Source organism: Larus michahellis, chromosome 5 (assembly GCF_964199755.1).
Source record: "Larus michahellis chromosome 5, bLarMic1.1, whole genome shotgun sequence".
Lineage (NCBI taxonomy): Eukaryota > Metazoa > Chordata > Aves > Charadriiformes > Laridae > Larus > Larus michahellis.
Window position 1 is genome coordinate 32107469 of NC_133900.1, and position 19609 is coordinate 32127077.

Genomic DNA, 19609 nt, shown 5'->3' on the forward strand with positions numbered 1-19609 from the left:
GCTGCTTTCTTTTGGGCACGATAATATTCCATCTCCAGCCTAGACTGGGTACCAACAAGGTTGGGATTAGAAGCGGAGAAAGCTCTGTTCAGACTTCTTTTCCCTTCCCCTCGAGGAATTAATGCTAGGCATGAGAGTGATCCAGTTGCTGCTGCAGAGTTAATGATTCAGCAACGAACAATGTAGGAGGAAAAAGCTTACAGCCATGACAACTGCTCTTTCTGCATTACAGTCAGCCATGAACAGTTTCAGACATCAAACTGTACCCGCTGCTCCCACAGATGGTTCATATATACCATGTGGTGTGGAGAGAGGGAGCCACACAAGTACCAGAAGCTTCTGGGGAAAGCAGGTATGCAGCTGCATCTATCGGTCCTGGGCTTTGAGAATCCGTTTCATTTAATTATCCTAACACTTCTGGACCATAAGAGTATCTTCAGGTTCAAGTCAAACAGATGTGCACTACTTTTCCTTTAGCCATGTAGATCACCAGCTGGGATTAGGAGGCCCCTGACTTGTCACCTCACCCCTCCACCCACTAAATGCCTTGTAAATACATCTTTTCCAGGTATCAATATACGGTGGTGTATTGATAAAATACAGAAAATAAGCAAGTCCTCAAACCCACAGGCACTAACCTCATGTCACCTCCATCCACTACAGCACCACCAGCCTTACTCTCAGAAAGGGAGGACCTCCACATCTTGTTTCAGTGTTGTGCAGGATCAGTTGCCCATCAGAGCAGACGCATGCAAAGACTTTATCGAGTGGTTCAAATGGACAGATTTAATTTCTTCTGCCCATGAAACAGAAGCCTGGTGCCATCAAGTTGCAACACGAGGCAAAAAGGTATTGTGAGGACCATCAGATGACCATACTGAGCTCTGCCAATTTAAGACACACAATTTTAACCGTTTGATTTGCAAAGCCTTTTCAGGCAACAGAACTGACAGGCCCCTGCACTTACACAAAGTAGGATGCAACCTTCATGGGCCAAACTTTCCAAGTCTTGCTGATAGAAAACTGTGAACTATTGAACTGCTTAAGGCCACTCTAGTATGATCTCTCTCTTGGTAAATACTACACCAACAGTTGTGATGGCTGCTGTTCCCTCAGCAGTGTACCGCAATAATACTTCCAACACCCATTTCTGTATGCAACTGGAACCAGTAATCATTCTCTGCCCTGCCTCCCTTCTCTGTGGCTTTGTAACCTATGCAGTGGGAGGAAAAAAGATATCGTTGGACTTGACCTCTCAGAAATTCCTCCCCTAAACACCTACTTAATTAATTAAAAAATATAGTAAGGTTAATGACCTCAAAAGACACGATTGAAGCCTACTGTCTTTCTTTTTGCCCTCATCCTGAAAAGTGGCACCACTAACTGCTTAAATCCCTCCCAAGTCACCTAACAAAGGTGAAGAAGCTATCTCTTTTCTATGAGTTCTACAGAAAAAGTCAATCACAACTAAGGATACCACTGTCAAAATAACCAAGAAAGAATAACCAACTGCAAGATCTACTTGTGTCATGTTTTTTTAAACTATAATTGTTCACTTAATTGCCAATTCACAAAATTCGGTGTGCTCTTAAGAGAAATTAGATGTTCTGCTGTAAAGAAATTTCCACCATACTGTGTTTAACTGCTTTAACTGAAGTTTTGTATTATACACAGTAGCAAGATGCTGTAATTATTTGAAAGCACGCATGCTTCAGGCAGAAAATACCATTCTTGAACTTCCAGGTTTGTCACACTGAATTGCAGAAAATTGCTGGAACTTTTATCAGCTGTGAAACTGGAACAACTGGTACATTTCAGCTAAATATACAGAACTGAACAGAAGTAGTAGTTATTAGTGTAACTAGAAGCGAACAGCTTTTGCTCAGTAGCAGTCCTTTAATGAAGAATGTTAACTGAGAAAAGCTGCTGCTGTTTGGCAACTACACTAAGAACTAGGTAGTTGGTGATCATAAGCAGGAAGGAAAGGCTGAAGAGAAAGTGCCCAAATGGCATATTTTTAAGTGCATTAAGGTGGCTTCTTCACCTTTCAACTAACTTTGAGGCCAGTGCTTGCTTTTAATTAAAAAGTTTTAGTTGACATACCCAAGGTTAAGATGGAATTTCTGTTTCATATGTTTTGTCCTGTCATAATCCCTTTTCTACTCTTCTCTGCAGAGCATTCTGGAACACCTCAGCTATAAAACAGTATAAAAACTAATATGACTGTATTGTAGCACTGCCTTAGCCTGTGGGAATTTTCATAAAATTGTAGTAAGCAAACAGAACAGCCTACAGTGATAATTCTGCAGATCTTTTAAGACATCCTTCTTTTATTTCCCAAATTATTGATACAGGACATTACTTTTTTTTTTAAGCAATTTAAATAGACACTTAAAATTACTTCTACAGTCTCAGTATCAATTAAACCAAAGAAATACTTAAAGCCCCATCTGCTTCTTCTCACCCAGTCTATCTTTTCTTTCATTGTTTTGCTAGCAGCTGAAAACCCAGACTCTAATTCTTCTTTTGGGATAGACGTTTCAGCTTGAAAGACTGAGAAATCAGGATAGGACTTGTTGTGTTGCTAGCAGTGTTATGTGACAAAAAGCAGTATTTTCTACAAAAAGAGTAAGTTTGGGACTTTTGTAAGCCTTGATGTTTGAGTTTAATCAGAGCAATAGTAACAGATAACTTGTAAAAAAAAGGAAAACTCATTAATAGTGGAGAAAGAAACAGGTTTTCCTTAAGTAAACTGCCATCCTTAGACAGGAATCAATGCACCAAGAATTCCCAAACCTGAGGAATCAAGAGCAGAATCAGAGCTTCCCAAGCTCAAGAAAAGTTTTGAAATATGAATTTGGATTTGTTAGGAATAATACACATACAAAGTACCCTGAAATCAGTTTGGTACAGAATGTATGATATTCAGGACAGTACCTCCAACACTAGTTACATGCTTCTCCAGCAGGGATGGAGGACACCACCACTAAAAATCCCAGACATGCTTTGGCTCATCTTTCAGTTAATGCTGTTGTTAAACACCATGTTTTTCCAATGCCTTCTATTCAGTTTGTGTTTACCTTTCTTAGCTTATTGGGCTTCCAGTATTCCCCTTCAGAGACTGTAGAATAATTTCTTTAAATATCACTCATTACTAAAACATTTTTCCCCCTAATAAACTGAATAAAAGTCTTTATCTTAATTCTTCTGTACTGCTAGCAGGTAATATCAACACATAATCCTAAATATATTTTGACAAAGTTCAGATACTTTTATCTTCTTTAGAACTACATAAAATGCATCGTACAAAAACAATAAAAGGCAATTAAAACAAAAAAAAAAGGCACAGGTCAGGTCTGAAGTGTGCACTTTATCTCCAACATGCTTTCACATATACATCAGTTCCAACACTATTTTTCTGGTAGAGACTCCTGCTTTACTTTTTGGTTACTACAACAACTATTACAATAGGATGCTTCATCAAAAGCAAGCAACTGAAACTCATCCTATGCATGGCAAAATACATTCCAATGGCTATCACTGGAAACCATGGCTTGTAAAAAAATCAGCACAAATTTCTATTTTTACCATTTCCAGTTGCTGCCTTTTATAAATCAATTCCTTTTGAATAATACTGAGCAACTTAAGGTGAGGTCAAAAAACAAATAAAGACGTAGCATCAGAGTTGTCTCCATTTAGGCAGAGATGTAATTTCCTTCCTGCATGTAGTCCAACAAGTGAGATCCCATACAGAAAGAATATTTCACACATGTTAAAGTGCTTGCTGGGCTATAGCCCTAGTTTTCAAATTGCAAGGAACTTCATAAAGTCTGATGTGCTACTCAAACAATTCACCTTGCTTAGACAGCACGAGATTCAAATTTCCAGAATACATATTTGTTAGCCATAGCAAAATTTCCCTTATCAGAAATCATTACATCCAGTGATACACCTATCCTAAGCAGGTAAAGTTGTTCTGTTAGACATTATGGTAACATAGTAAGTTTTTCAGGACATCTTGCTTTTTTTTATTAGTATTTAAAAGAAATAGGAATACTGAAAATATTATAGTTGAGTCTACCCCAGGGAAATAACAATGGATGACTCTACCCTAAGCACATCTTATTTATAGGCATGCTTACATATACCTATGTTAGTGTAGAGACAGGCAATCACACACATTCATGAGACATGGCTATATTGATACAATAGACTGGGTATAACAGACCAGTCAATCAGAAAAGATCATACTAAACAAGGAACTACACAGAAGGCCTGTGATCAAGGTGTTCAAAGTCTCCAACTTAATTTGAATAACTGGAAACTGAAAGACAAGTAAACAGCCTCAGGGTCTGCATGGAAGATAACTTCCTGGCACAACTGGTAGGTGAGCCTACCAGGGGAAGTGCCTTGCTAGACCTACTGTTCACAAACAGTGAAGGACTAGTGGGAGAAGTGGTGGTCGGAGGTTGTCTTGGGTTTAGTGATCATAAAATGGTCAAGTTTTCAATCCTTAGTGATGTAAGGAGGGGGGTTAGCAAAACCTCCACCTTGAACTTCCGGAGGATGGACTTTGGCCTGTTCAGAACACTGATTGAGAGTCCCTTGGGAGATAGTCCTGAAGGGCAAAGGGGTCCAGGAAGGCAGGATGCTCTTCAAGAAGGAAATCTTAAAGGCCCAGGAGCAGACTGTCCCCAAGTGTCACAAGTCTAAAGGGTGGGGAAAATGGCCAGTCTGGATGAATAAGGAACTTCTGATGGGACTTAGGAACAAAAGGAGGGTTTACCACCTTTGGAAGAAGGGACAGGCAACTCAGAAGGAGTACAGAGATCTCATTAGGTTATACAGAGAGAAAATTAGGAAGGCAAAAGCCCAGCTAGAGCTGAACTTGGCCACTAACATTAAGGACAACAAAAAAAGCTTTTATAAATACATCAACAAAAAGAGAGCCAGGGAGAATCTCCATCCCTTACTGGATGCGGAGGGGAAAGTTGCAACCAAGGATGAGGAGAAGGCTGAGATACTTAATGCCTTCTTTGCCTCCGTCTTCAATAGTCAGACCTGCTATCCCCAGGGTGTTCAGTCTCCTGAGCTGGAAGATAAGGATGGAGAGCAGAACAACCCACCCATAATCCAGGAGGAAGTAGTCAATGATCTGCTTCTGCACCTAGACACGCACAAGTCTATGGGGCCACATGGGTTTCACCCAAGAGTACCCAGGGAGCTGGCTCTCTCCATCATTTATCAACAGTCTTGGTCAACACGGGAGGTACCAGATGACTGGAGGGTGGCTAATGTGACGCCCATCTACAAGAAGGGTCGGAAGGAGGATCCGGGGAACTACAGGCCTGTCAGCCTGACCTCGACACCAGGAAAGATCATGGAGAGGATCATCTTGAGTGAGCTCTCATGGCAAGTGCAGGGCAGCCATGGAATCAGGGCCAGCCAGCATGAGTTTAGGAAAGGGAGGTCCTGCTTAACCAACCTGATCTCTTTCTGTGACCATGTGACCCGCCTTCTGGATGCGGGGAAGGCTGTGGACGTTGTCTACCTGGACTTTGGTAAGGCCTTTGACACCGTCCCCCACAGCATTCTCCTGGAGAAGCTGGTGAATCATGGCATAGACAAGTGTACTCTTCGCTGGGTTAAAAACTGGCTGGATGGCCGTGCCCAGAGAGTTGTGATTAATGGGGTGAAATCCTCTTGGCAGCCAGTCACCAGTGGTGTCCCTCAGGGCTCAGTTTTGGGACCAGTTTTGTTTAATATCTTTATCAATGACCTGGATGAGGGGATTGAGTGCACCCTCAGTAAGTTTGCAGATGACACCAAGCTAGGTGGGAGGGTTGATCTGCTTGAGGGTAGGAAGGCTCTACAGAGGGACCTGGGCAGGCTGGACCGATGGGCCAAGGCCAACTGTATGAGGTTTAATAAGGCCAAGTGCCGGGTCCTGCATTTCGGTCACAACAACCTCAAGCAACGCTACAGGCTTGGGGGAGAGTGGCTGGAAAGCTGCCCGGCAGAGAAGGACCTGGGGGTGCTGGTGGACGGCCAGCTTAACGTGAGCCAGCAGTGTGCCCAGGTGGCCAAGAAGGCCAACAGCATTCTGGCTTGTATCAGGAATAGCGTGGCCAGCAGGAGCAGGGAAGTGTACTCAGCCTGTGTACTCAGCACTGGTGAGGCCTCACCTCAAGTCCTGTGTTCAGTCCTGGGCCCCTCTGTACAAGAGGGACATAGAAGTGCTGGAGCGTGTCCAGAGGAGAGCTACCAGGCTGGTGAGGGGTCTGGAGACCAGGTCATGTGAGGAGAGGCTGAGGGAGCTGGGCATGTTTAGCTTGGAGAAGAGGAGGCTGAGGGGAGACCTCATTGCCCTCTACAACTACCTGAAAGGAGGTTGGAGGGAGGTGGGTGTTGGCCTCTTCTCCCAGGTGACTAAGGACAGGACCAGAGGAAATGGTCTGAAGTTGTGGCAGGGGAGGTTTAGATTAGATATTAGGAAGAATTACTTTACTAAAAGAGTGGTCAGGCACTGGAACAGCCTGCCCAGGGAGGTAGTTGAGTCACCATCCCTAGAGGTATTTAAGAAACGTCTAGATGTGGCACTTCAGGACGTGCTCTAGTGACAGAGATTGTAGAGGGTTTTTTTGTGTGTGTATGGTTGGACTCGATGACCTCAAAGGTCCTTTTCAACCATGACGATTCTATGATTCTATGAAAAAAATACTATAAACATGATCATGTATGTACATGATAGGAAATACACAGTGAGAGCTATAGCAATATAATATACATACTTTTGTTCTTATCACCTAAAATTATGAAATTGCATTTCTGACGGAGATTCTGTGTACAAAATAAAGACAGTTATAAGACTGCCATAAATTAGTGAATCTGAAATTATGCACTGAAGAGTGAACATAACAAAGAAGTGCTAGCTGACAGTATTATTCAGACATTTGTAATAGATGTATTGAAAGTAAGATGGTATCAGAGTTGACCTTTTGCACCTTTGCCATCCATCTTGACTTTGCCAACCTAGACACCAACCTCTCACAAGTACTGCATTCATCATACTAAAAAGTTGTTGAACAGCCACTCTGGGGAGGGGAACAGCTCTTGAAAAATTACGTAAGCAAAGATGCATCTGGTGATGTCCTGATCTAAACCATTGTTAATACAGGCAAGCATCACATTGCATTTTTCTTTAATTGGGTCATATGCATTTTTCCTATTAGATTTTATATTTAGTTTTACGCTCCTAAATTTTTAATCACACAGCTGTATACTTTGTGAGAACTCAAACCATGCAATTCATTAGTTATCCAATAAAATTAATCACAAGTTCTTTGTTATTTCTTCACTTTGAGTTCACAGAGAAGTCTCAAGTACAGCAATTTATCAGCTGTACCCTGATGTGCTAGCTATAAAGTTAAAACCAAGGTAAAACCATACAGAGAAAAGTTTCTTTTATCTATGCCTAATGCTGCAAGACTGACCTCTTGTAGTCATGCCAAAGTCAAACTTTTAAACTTCTTTTACTGTTTAGGTTGAAAGGAGTGCATCTTTACTTTGGAAGCATGTAGGTTCCAAGGAGTGCATCTACCTTTGGGTAGAGGTATTAAGTTAGAGCTATTACACCCAGACTGGAAAGCCAGAAGATACAGTACAGTCCATTAGATGCTAGATGCAGAAAAAAACACTCACTCCAGCTTTTGGAGGAAAATTACATATTCAAAGCTTTACGAACTAAGCATTTTATATCAAGTCTAACCAGAGGCTCTCTTTATTGAGTTCAATAGACTTTGAAGCCTTTAGAAGCGAAGTCTGGAAGTGGGCAGGAATCCTACAGAATCACATACCAGTTGTCACTGAGAAGTTAAAAGTTTAACTGTATTCTGACTTATTGACTGCCTCTATTTCAACCAAGTATGTCTCACTGCAAAATGTGTGTGTTCCCCCTGGAAACAGAAAACTGGATTTTTGGCATAAGTTAGCCTGTTTTGATGACTAGGAAAAAGCAGCACATACAGAAATTATGAACGTAGGGCTGATTCATCTGCCTGCTCAAAGACAGGGAAAATTCATCTCAGTGCTATAGAGCTTTTAGTCCCATAGCTTCATAACCTTCCCAAAAGTATTTCATTAGTTTTCATTCTTTGGCAATTTCTCTTTGGAAGAAAAATTGGTACTTGGAATAAAATGCTATAAAAATGGCTGAACAAGGAGATGCTTGTCTCATCTATTAGACCTGATATGTCTAATGTCTGTTTGGGATGCTCTTACAAGGAGTCAGAGACATGGGTTTACATACCTTTCAAACAAAAATGGGATCAGAGCCTAGGTCTCCCGCATTCTGAGTCCTTCCAGCTCTGCTGGAAGTCTCCACAGCTTGCTTTCATGAAGAATCTAGGCATCTAACTTTGTACTCTCCTGTTGCACTGTACATCAAACCAGTTAATTTTAAGGTCACTACTTGGCTGAAGTTCACAACTCGCCCTTGAACCACACAGGCCTTTTGGGGAGGGACTGCAGGTTGGTAAGCATTATTCTCAATATTCAAAAATGTACCCATATCTAACTGGTTACCAGAGAAACACAAAATCTTTTGCTCATCAGAACTAACACTTCATATTAGGAACACCTGTCTAATGTGTCCCACACACCCTCATCCTGCAATCTAGCACAGGAAAATGTCAAGGACAGTTGCCTCACTTAACACCCTACTTGTTTCCTTCCACTAACCTAGACTCACATTTAAGCTCGTTTTTAGAATACAAGTAGAATCATGTTTATCTAGTACAGAGGGGTGAATTCCATCAAAGAAACCTTACAGAAAAGGAAAGGAAGCATAATCACGATCACAGTAGAGTTACCTTCAAAACTTGCTATATTTGGTTATGAGAAGTAAGTGTTATATTTTACTTGGATGTAGTGAGCTTATTTTCTCAAAACCATAGACCAAGTACATAAAACAGAACTCAGCCAATAACTCAAACACTTCTTTCTTAAGTATTTCAGAAGGGAAACATATTTTCTTGGCTTTTGTTTTTCCCCAAAAGTTTCTTAGAAAAGCTGAGGTCTAACACACATCTGAAATATCATAATAATAACTAACTAACTTCAAAATACTAACTTCAAAAGCCATCCACTCTCTTCAGCTAGGGAAATCTTTCCAATTTTCTTTTTTGTCACCAAACTTTGAGAAACTGAAGTTTAAACTGTACTGCAGAAGAGCAATTAGTAAAAAATTATATAATGTACAGACATAAAAATGTCTTTTATTGCCTGTTTTCACCGTAAGTATAAATTTGCTCAGCTGTAAAGCCGATTGAACACCCAGACAAGTAGAAATACACAGTACTGAGTCATGAAGTAGTGATTTACAGAATTCTTTTCCACATTTTTCCTGGTTATGTTGTCTTTATTGTGGATACCTGCATTTCACTAGTGGCTTTAAATATTTAAAGATTGTCTTATTAACATTTATAAGTAATAACCATAGCATCAGTAATAAAAAACAATGCACACAAGAAGTGACTCACTAGGTGGTTGATGGTGCTCTTCTTCACTTTGGAATGGGCTGAATTCATAAGTAGATATTTTGCTTTTCAACAGAAAAGTCAGAACCTTGTCCAGCTTCTCGACAGAAGAAAATTTAAAAGCCTGTTTCAAAGAAAAAAAAGTGCATTTGTTGTGTATGTATTTTTAACTTTATCCTCAAAGTGATGGTGAATCAAATTATTTAAAACAGTATTATTACCAACTTACTAAGAGTAAGAGCTGCACAGTTTTTGAACGCTACAGAAGAGATGTTCTAATATAGAAGGATCACAATAACGTGATACAATTGAAGAGAAACAGGTATTATAACTTACGAAATTCAGCCATGACTAAAAACTTCTGGATGAAGGGCAAGGACAGGAAGATTTGTGTTTATCAACTCTCGATTTAGCTATAACAATGCAGTGTAATAACCAGGAACTGTTATGACAGATGTGAGGTGCCGATAAATCCAAGGTCTTACTGCAGCAGTAATTCCGGATGAGTTTAAAGACTACAGTACCTCTCTATTACCCAAAACCTCTACATTAAAATTATGTACTTTGCTATGTAGGAAACAGCTTCAATTCCATCAGCCAAGGCATAATATTGCTGACAGAATAAGGAACTGACAGCAACCAGTTTGACAACCTTCCTACTAAATACATAGTCTTTAGACAAGGGAAATCCTCAGTGACTGCCACGAGATCTTTTTTTTGACTGCCTCTTTCTGGACACAAGGCCAAGATCTATTTCTAACGACTCTCAAGGTAGCCATAATTAAGTGTTTCTTTGCTTAGTGTGAGAAGAGAAGCATGACTACTGAGATTTGAACAATAAGGGTATTTTACAAGTACTATGATGCTGGTCCAGCCTGTGCTGCACTGGGAACCAAAAGGAGTTCAGCCACAGCAGAGAAGTGCTCAGGAGGAGTTGGTTTACTCTCCTCAGATGTCAGCAGCCCTGTGTTAAAGTTTGCCTTCCCATAGCTGAACTCTTTCTGGTCATGGCAATTCTGGGACCACTAAGAGGGAGTATCTGCAGACACACTTAGCATATAAACTTAAAAAGAACCTCTGTGACTGACATGCTGAGGAGAAAAGGACAGAGGGGTCTAATGATGAAACGCAAAGTTTAATTCCCGAGGCTGTTAGAAGCGAATAAAAAAGTGTGAAGTGATCAGAAAATATTGAGTACAGAGGCAGGATATAATTTTCAGCTGAGTCCTACAGGAATGACCCAGAATTTGAAGATAAGTTTGTGCAGGTAGGGAGCTACCAGTAATGAAATATTATTGTTTATTTTTCCCATAATTAATACTGGCCCTTCCAATATTGATTATGATACATAAACCCCATTATATTTAGTAACTTGTGACCTATTTCTTTCCATAATTCACTGTTTCTGTATTGTCACATTACATTCTCTGTATTTGTTATTTAATAATTATGAATACTTGACTTAGTCCTCAATAACCAAAGCAATAAGCATTAAAAAGACTCCTCCTAGAAAAAAAATAATCTTTAAGACTTGTTCTAGAATAAAGATCTAACCCAAGTACTAGACTTACAGTTTGAATTGAGAAAGGATATGCAAAACCTCCCAGATACCTATCTAAAACAATCTCTACTAACATGAATATCCACACGATAGTTCAAAAACATTCAGAAGAATAATATTAAAATTCAGTTAGGAAACCATACTATTCTCTCTTATTCCAAGTAGGTCTTCTTCGATACGGTATCATCATCGGTACTACCTTAATAGAGTTTGTGCCGGTTTTGGCTGGGATAGAATTATTCTTCATCATAGGTATTATGGGGCTATGTTTTGGATTTGTGCTGGAAACAATGCTGATAACACAGGGGTGTGTTAGCTGTTGCTGAGCAGGGCTTGCACACTGTCAATGCCTCTTCTGCTCCTCACACCGCCCCACCAGTGAGTATGCTGGGGGTGTACAAGAAGTTGGGAAGGGACACAGCCAGGACAGCTGACCCCAACTGACCAAAGGGATATTCCATACCATGTCATATCATGCTCAGCATATAAAGCTGGGGGAAGGAGGAGGAAGGAGGGGACCTTTGGAGTGATGACATTTGTCTTCCCAAGTAACCATTACACATGATGGAGCGCTGCTTTCCTGGAGATGGCTGAACACCTGCCTGGCGATGGGAAGCAGTAGATGAATTCCTTATTGTGCTTTGCTTGTGTTCACGGCTTTTGCTTTACTGTCTTTATCTCAACCCATGAGTTTTCTCACTTTTACCCTTCTGATTCTCTCCCTCAACCCACCATGGGGAGTGAGCGGCTGCGCGGTGCTTAGTTGCCGGCTGCGGTTAAAGCTTAACAGAGTTCAATCTAGAGTAGGGCAAAAATAAGCAATAACACAGGAACCAGCTCAGATGAGTGTATGCGCAAAAACTGTGCCATGCAGAAAGAGGCTCAAAACCACTGGTATTCACTGAAGCAACTGTATAGCAGAAACTCCACTATATAGAAAATAAAAATGTAGGTGGGCTTCTAGCAAACTAAATCTGAAGTAACATTTTTAATTTCTGTTTAAACAGCAGGGACATTTTGAACATTTGCAACCTATCTAGCCCTCTCTGTTCAAAAGAAAATGAACAAAAATCCCAAAAAACACCCCAACAACACCTGCCTCTTATCGTCTTTCCTGAAATGCCCAAGGAGCAATTTCAGACAGAATCCATTTCAGACTGTCGTGTGCATCAAAGCCAAATAACACCGCACAGCCTCTTTTCAGCAAGCACTCAGGGTTATCTTGCCCACAAAGTTCCTCTGCTTTTTAATGAGCTGAGGCAGGAACCCTTCCTTCTCCCTTTCATTCGGGCAGGAATCCAGGGGAGGAGTACCTTAAGAACATATAGCTCTTTCTTTGCACTCACACAACCAAATTTACATGGGATAAAACAATGTTTCACAATCTGAGATAGAGCAAGTTCTTGAAATGAGAAGAGCACACAACTTCAGGTATTAGCAGCAAAATTTTCAAGGCCATAAACAGCTGCATGGCTTAACCACATCAGACTAGCTCAGTTTTTACAAAAGGCTGCGACAGAAGTTAGACTGTCTGATTAAACTAGAGTTAAATTTCTCACGCTTTAACAGGCCCACCTTCCAATGACCAGCCTATCCATTTCTGTGATTTCCAAGTCAGGCACAATACACTTCATATACAGAGTCATCAATGCAATTTGCTTCAAGCTTTCCACCTCAAATTTTTTCCTCTTATTCCAGGGACCTAAAATCTGAAGGCTCAAGCAATGATTTAACAAGCTATCTTGTTAACTAAATCATATTGAGTAGCTTTGTTCTGCTACTTTAAAACAAAGTAGGAAAGTCTAGTTTAGCTATTTGTAAAAAAAAGAAGTCTATGTTAATGGTTTTTATCTCACATACAGGAGGGCCTGTTACAGTACTTATGTGAAAATAATAGCAGAAATAACAGTGAAACAGAACTGGCAATAGGACCACTCTGCACTATGCAACTCCATACCAACATAAAGATGACCTCCCCCCAGAAAAGGAATTCAGTTTAGAGACTTTTATTCTACTGCCATTCCTGTTCCAGAACACTCACGGACTCTAAGTATGCTGCATTTACATATTTTGATACACTTTACACAGGTCTCTATAGGTGCATGAAATCTTCCCAAGAAATCCCACCAACACAACACACCTGAAGTTCATGCTGAAGCCAACAGAAGTAGAAGCCTATTTAAAGTTAAGCACACCGCAAGGGAACCCTGAGCCAGTGAGGAGTTTGAGAAAGCCCGCGTTTTATCTGAATAGAGATTTAAAGAAGTAAAAGCACTACTTTCTCCCTGTGTCCTTGCAGGCACATTCTTCTTCCCAGAAGGCGCTCAGAATTAAGCTAGTGAGTTTGCAAGCAATTCTTCCCATGCTCACTGAAGCACAGTCAGCTGCTCTCTGTTCCACCCTTCAATCTTGGTCCTTCTGCAAGTACTTCTACCTGCCCCAGAGTTCATCAGCAGCAGCTTGTCCTTTCTCAGTACCACCTCCCCAGATGTAGTCACTATCTCCATTCCCTCACCCCCTTTTCAGAGCAGCACGACACAGCTGTAAAAAACAGAGAAGCCCCAAGTGCTGACCATCACCAAAAATATCCTTGGAAAAGGAACAGACCAAGCACATATTTTGCTACTTTTGTGAATGAGATAACCTACATTGTTTAATAACTGCTAACAAAGCCCTGAAAACATATGCCACTGAAACACAGCATACACAGCCAGTAAATTAACATACTTCTCACTGGCGTTAGCAGTACTAACAAGGTTACATTTACATAAAGATTAACTTCTTCAATAGTTCTTACATATCAGACACTACTTTATATGCAATTCAACATCTAGATTACTTCTGCCAAAGAGAATGGGCTAAGCTTAAAAATAATTTAGGCATTTCTAACAATTTTAGCCAGTGATAGAATACAGAGAGATTTCATACTTAGAGGAAAAGAAAAAAACATTTTAAAATAACAGCTGCTGACGTAGCTTAGAAGACTGAAATATTAAAAACAGTTTCAAAGGAAGTATCTCTGGGGATCAGGTAAAGGCACATACATAATATGACCACATAAGTGATATAGCTATTGCTTACAAGTATTCATAGAAAAGGCTGCAGTTTATTTTCATTCTTCTTTTTCAATATACACCATAACTGGAATCCTGTTTGATGACTATAATAAAAACATCCTTTAAGATACCAAGTCTCCCAGAACCATAGGAGTATTATTCAACCAAAGTCTGTCATAAAGACTTCCTGAATCTCTCTAGATACTCTGAGTCACTCAAGCTAACACGAACCTATCAATTTCAGTAATAAGGACCTTAGTTTCTTTTTTTTTAAGCCTAAGAAATCTGTACCAAGAAACCACAACACTAAATAATTGAATCAATAGTTGCATTTGGTAGAAAGTCTGAGAGGAAAAATACAGCATATAAATCCAGCAGAATGCTGAAATGAGAAGTTGATGAAAAGTAAAAAATGGAATATGAAAAAGTTTAATTATGAATTATAAAATCAGTCAGTAGACCAGGTTACTGTAAGAACACAAACTCCCTAAGGAAGCTTCTTTAATGCATAATTATATGAAAGTGAGAGAACAAAAAAATTCAAGGCCTTTAACCAATGCTCACCTTCATGTATTCTGATAGCAAGTTCATTCAGCATTGTCATTCAGTTATTATGATCCCAACTCTTCCTACTTCAGTATAAAATTTCAGGTTTTTTTCTTTTGAAACTTATGCAAAGAAACTGATTTCATTTTTTACTCTCTGGATTTCCTTACAATTCAAATATTTATTTGCTTCTCTGAGTGACAGAAGAGCCAATGAGGAGAGGTGCCATGCTGGACCTTGTTCTCACCAACAAGGAAGGGAACGTGAAGCTCAAGGGCAGCTTTGGCTGCAGTGACCATGAGATGGCGGAGATAAAGATCCTTAGGGCGGTGAGGAGGGCGCACAGTAAGCTCACTACCCTGGACTTCAGGAGAACAGGCTTTGGCCTCCTCAGGGATCTGCTTGGTAGAGTACCATGGGATAACGCCCAGGAGGGAAGAGGGGCCAAAGAAAGCTGGTTAGTATTCAATGATCACCTCCTCCAAGCTCAGGTGTGATCCATCCCAACGAAGAGGAAGCCAGGCAAAACCACGAGGAGTCCTGCATGGATGAACAGCGAGCTCCTGGACAATCCCAAACAGAAAAAGGAAGCCTATGGAGGGTGGAAGCAAGGACTAGTATCCTGCGAGAAATACAGAGAAACTGCTCAAGGAGCCAGGGATCAGGTTAGGAAAGCTAAAGCCCAGATAGAGTTAAATCTGGCCAGGGACGTCAAGGGCAACAAGAAAAGCTTCTACAGGTATGTCAGTGATAAAAGGAAGACTAGGGAAACTGTGGGCCATCTTTGGAAGGAAATGGGAGACCCGGTCACTCAGGATATGGAGAAGGCCTCGATCTTCTCCAGTAAGTCAGTCTTCCAGCCACACCGCCCAAGTCACAGAAGGCAAAGGCATGGACCAGGAGAATGAAAAAACCGCCCACTGTAGAAGAACACCAGGTTTGAGATCATCTAAGGAATCTGAAGGTGCACAAGTCCATGGGACCTGATGAGATCCATCTGCACGGGTCCTGAAAGAACTGGCAGATGAAGCTGCCAAGCCACTATCCATCATATTTGAGAAGTTGGGGCAGTCCAGTGAAGTTCCTGCTGACTGGAAAAGGGGAAACATAACCCCCATTTTCAAAAAGGGAAAAACGTAAGACCCAGGGAACTAGAGGCCAGTCAGTCTCACCTCTGTGCCCGGCAAGATCATGGAGCAGATCCTCCTGGAAACTATGCTAAGGCACATGGAAAATGAGGAGGTGATTAGTAACAGCCAGCATGGCTTCACTAAGGGAAAATTGTGCCTGACAAATTTGGTGGCCTTCTGTGACAGGGTTGCAGTGTCGGTGGATACGGGAAGAGCAACTGACATCATCTACCTGACTTGTGCAAAGCATTTGACACTGTCCCACATGACATCCCGATCTCTAAATTGGAGAGACGTGGATTTGACAGATGGATAACGAATTGTCTGGATGGCGATAGTCAAAGAATTGTGGTCAATGGCTCGATGTCCAAGTGATGACCAGTGAAATGGCATTCCTCAGCAGTAGGTATTGGGACCAGTGATGTTTAACACCTTTGTCAGTGACGTGGACAGTGGGATCGAGTGCGGCCTCAGCCAGTTTGCAGACTACGTCTAGCTGTGTGGTGCAGTCAACACGCTGGAGGGAAGGGATGCCATCCAGAGGGACCCGGACAGGCTTGAGGGGTGGGCCCATGCAAACCTCATGAAGTTCAACCAGTCCAAGTGCAAGGTCCTGCACCTGGGTCATGGCAATCCCAGGCACAAATACAGGCTCGGTGGAGAATGACTGAGAGCAGCCCCAAGAAGGACTTGGGGCTCCTGGCTGATGAGAAGCTCAACATGAGCCGGCAATGTGCACTTGCAGCCCAGTAAGCCAACTGCATCCTGGGCTGCATCAAAAGAAGCATGGCCAGCAGGTCGAGGGAGGTGATTCTGCCCCTCTACTCCACTCTCATGAGACCCCACCTGGAGTACTGCATTCAGCTCTGGAGCCCTCAGCACAGGAAAGACATGGAGCTGTTGGAGCAGGTCCAGAGGAGGGCCACAAAGATGATCAGAGGGCTGGAGCACCTATGCTATGAAGACAGACTGAGAGAGTTTGGGTTGTTTGGCCTGGAGAAGAGAACGCTGCAGGGAGACCTTATAGCAGCCTTCCAGTACCTTAAAGGAGCCTACAGGAAAGATGGGGAGGGACTCTTTAAGAGGGATTGTAGGGATAGCATGAGGGGTAACAGTTTCAAACTGAAAGAAGGTAGATTTAGATCAGAGATAATGAAGAAATTCTTTACGCTGAGGTTGGTGAGGCACTGGAACAGGTTGCCCAGGGAAGCTGCAGATCCCCCATCCCTGGAAATGTTCAAGGCCAGGCTGGATGGTGCATTGAGCAACCTGGTCTAGTAGGAGGTGTCCCTGCCCATGGCATGGAATTAGATGATCTTTAAGGTCCCTTCCAACTCTAACCATTTTATGATTCTAAAACGTCTTGCTAATGTTGGTAAATGCTTTTTAAATTCAGACACATTTGGAACATACAGCATTAAAATCTAGTGGATGTGGCGAAGAGTTTCATCCAAAACCATGTTTTGTAAAAATCTTAGAATACGTTTAATCTAAAATACGGCTAGTGTTAATCTGTAATTCCTCTCTAAGAAGAGGAATTTCCTAAGTGGAGCAGTACCATACCTTGCTTGTCTCCCACTAATATATATGAACTGACGTCACCATCAGTAAAAGGCGTACACAGCTGTAAACCTATTTGTTGGGTTTTGTTTATCTGCTTGGCTTCATTGGGGCACAAAATGGAAAAGCGGACAACAATCTAAATGATGACAGCATCTCAAAGTAGCTGGAAGGGCTGGCAACCCAATATACAGTACAATGAAAGCATTTTACCAAAACATTGTGTTTTTGGTATGCATTACTGTAACAATTTGCTTTCATCACAGAATTTTAATGAGGAGATACTTCTCCGATTGCAAGCATTTGTGAAAATCTTGAACTTTTCTTTGAACCACAGAGCAATATTGTTTTGATCAATAATTGCTGTAAGCTTTTCTATTTTATTTTAATTTTGTTTTCCATTGTGTTTGATTGTTACTTTGCATAGATAAACCACTGTTGCCCCAGGATACTTTTGCAAATAAGCTGATAGCCTCAAAGGTTTTAATTATGCCGGTTAAATAAAAGTTATTACTCCTCCTGCTACTTGACGGGAATTCTAATTAGTATCAAGTCTATTTTGCTTTTCCTTGTGTGAACTTATTTTTAAATATTAAGTTCAGTCATGTTCTCTAAATTGCATCTTTACAATGTATCTTATTGCCATTAAATCAGGCTTACAAGAGAGCTTACAGTATTTTAAAAGTTTGTGGAAATAGTTTAACCTAGCTAGTTAGTATACCTCACTCTGTAGCCCCGCAGGTACCATTAAGTATGGTAACAGATCTTCCAACACGTATGTACACTTACAAAAGAATTACCATTAGTATACTTTCCCACAGAGCAGCCATGATATTGTGTGGATTGTAAAACTTACCCAATTACAAAATTTTTCTCGGCATTAATTTTTCAGTTGCCAAAACAATAAAATTAAGAGCAGGCAAATAGTGCCTCCTCATTGAAACCCCTGCTTATTATCCAGATGAATAAAAGTGAGGAAATTGTTAACATACCTGATAGTCATAACACTACAACTGTGTGCACTACTGCTCTGCACAGAATTATTTTTGCATTTGAATATAATTTGAATTGCATGTGTCTTACTAAATGTTACTCATGCTGGTTAAATGAAGGGTCAAACTCCTGAATAACACAATTAATTCTCCAGTGGAAATACCAGGTGTGTTGTAGGTATCCAGGTTACATTGTTAATTATAATTTTTTTAATCATTATGACACACTTCTTATGCATAAATTTTAAATGAAACCTGTTAGAAGTCTACTTCGATGTCCTTCAACATACAGGCTAAAGAATGATGGATACTATAAGGATTTTAAGAACGTATTTGTACTTGGAGTTGCACTATTTTTCTTGTGCAACAGCATGTTGTCTTAGAACAGAAGTGACTTGTACTTGGAAGGATTCTACTCCCATCCTTAATAGAACACTAATAATGCACTACATCATTTTTTATTAATCCTTTCATTATGAGTGTAATGCCTTAGGTGGTAGATAAGGTAGATTTGTCACAGGAAAATGAGACTGTCTGCACTGGAAACACAGACTATTATTTTTGTTCTGGCTTTGCAATTACAATTTAGATATCGTGACAAGTCTGCTTGGGCTACCCACCATTCAACAAATGATACTTGAAATTCTGTCCTTTCTTAATACATGCTTTCTTTTCTTATTATTTTTTACGTGCCATTGGCAAGGAATGTGCTGCAGAGCACTGCAGCCTGCTGTGATGATTTGAAACCCATCTCAAAACCTGAATTCTTCTAAATATATGCAAAGAATCTGCATAGCAACCAGTAAACCACATGAATGATAATTCAGCAGCTGTAAACGGACTCTATATGAATAGCAACCTACTGTCTTCCATAGATGCTATGCCAGAAAAATCCTGTTTGCTGGTGAATGAATAACAATCCTCCAAATACAATGTGACTTAAGGTTAGTTGCTTCTATTGGTTTTAAAACATACTAAAAAGAACACTTTCAATGGAGAGGGACATCACTACTTTTGTTATTATTTTCATCCTCTGTAATGCAGGATGTTGTTCATCAGGGATATACATCGCAAAGGATGTTTATAACACTCTAAACAAAAAAAAAAAAAAAAGAGAAAATTTGTTTTCACTTGCCTGACTTGCTTACAACTAGACATCTCAAAGACAGGCCTCTGTAATCCTGAGCCTATTATTGAGTCATTACTCATTACTGTGCAATCCAAAGAA

At 40.6% G+C, this 19609-nt stretch overlaps 1 protein-coding gene across 1 annotated transcript in view; it reads right to left on the reverse strand.

Annotated features, from left to right (window-relative positions):
* BANK1 (B cell scaffold protein with ankyrin repeats 1) overlaps positions 1-19609 on the reverse strand; it is a 160724-nt gene that overhangs the window by 95189 nt on the left and 45926 nt on the right. The window contains exon 7 of the mRNA XM_074589473.1: positions 9540-9660. Within this exon, the coding sequence (XP_074445574.1) occupies positions 9540-9660 (121 nt within the window). The remainder of the gene's footprint in view (positions 1-9539; positions 9661-19609) is intronic.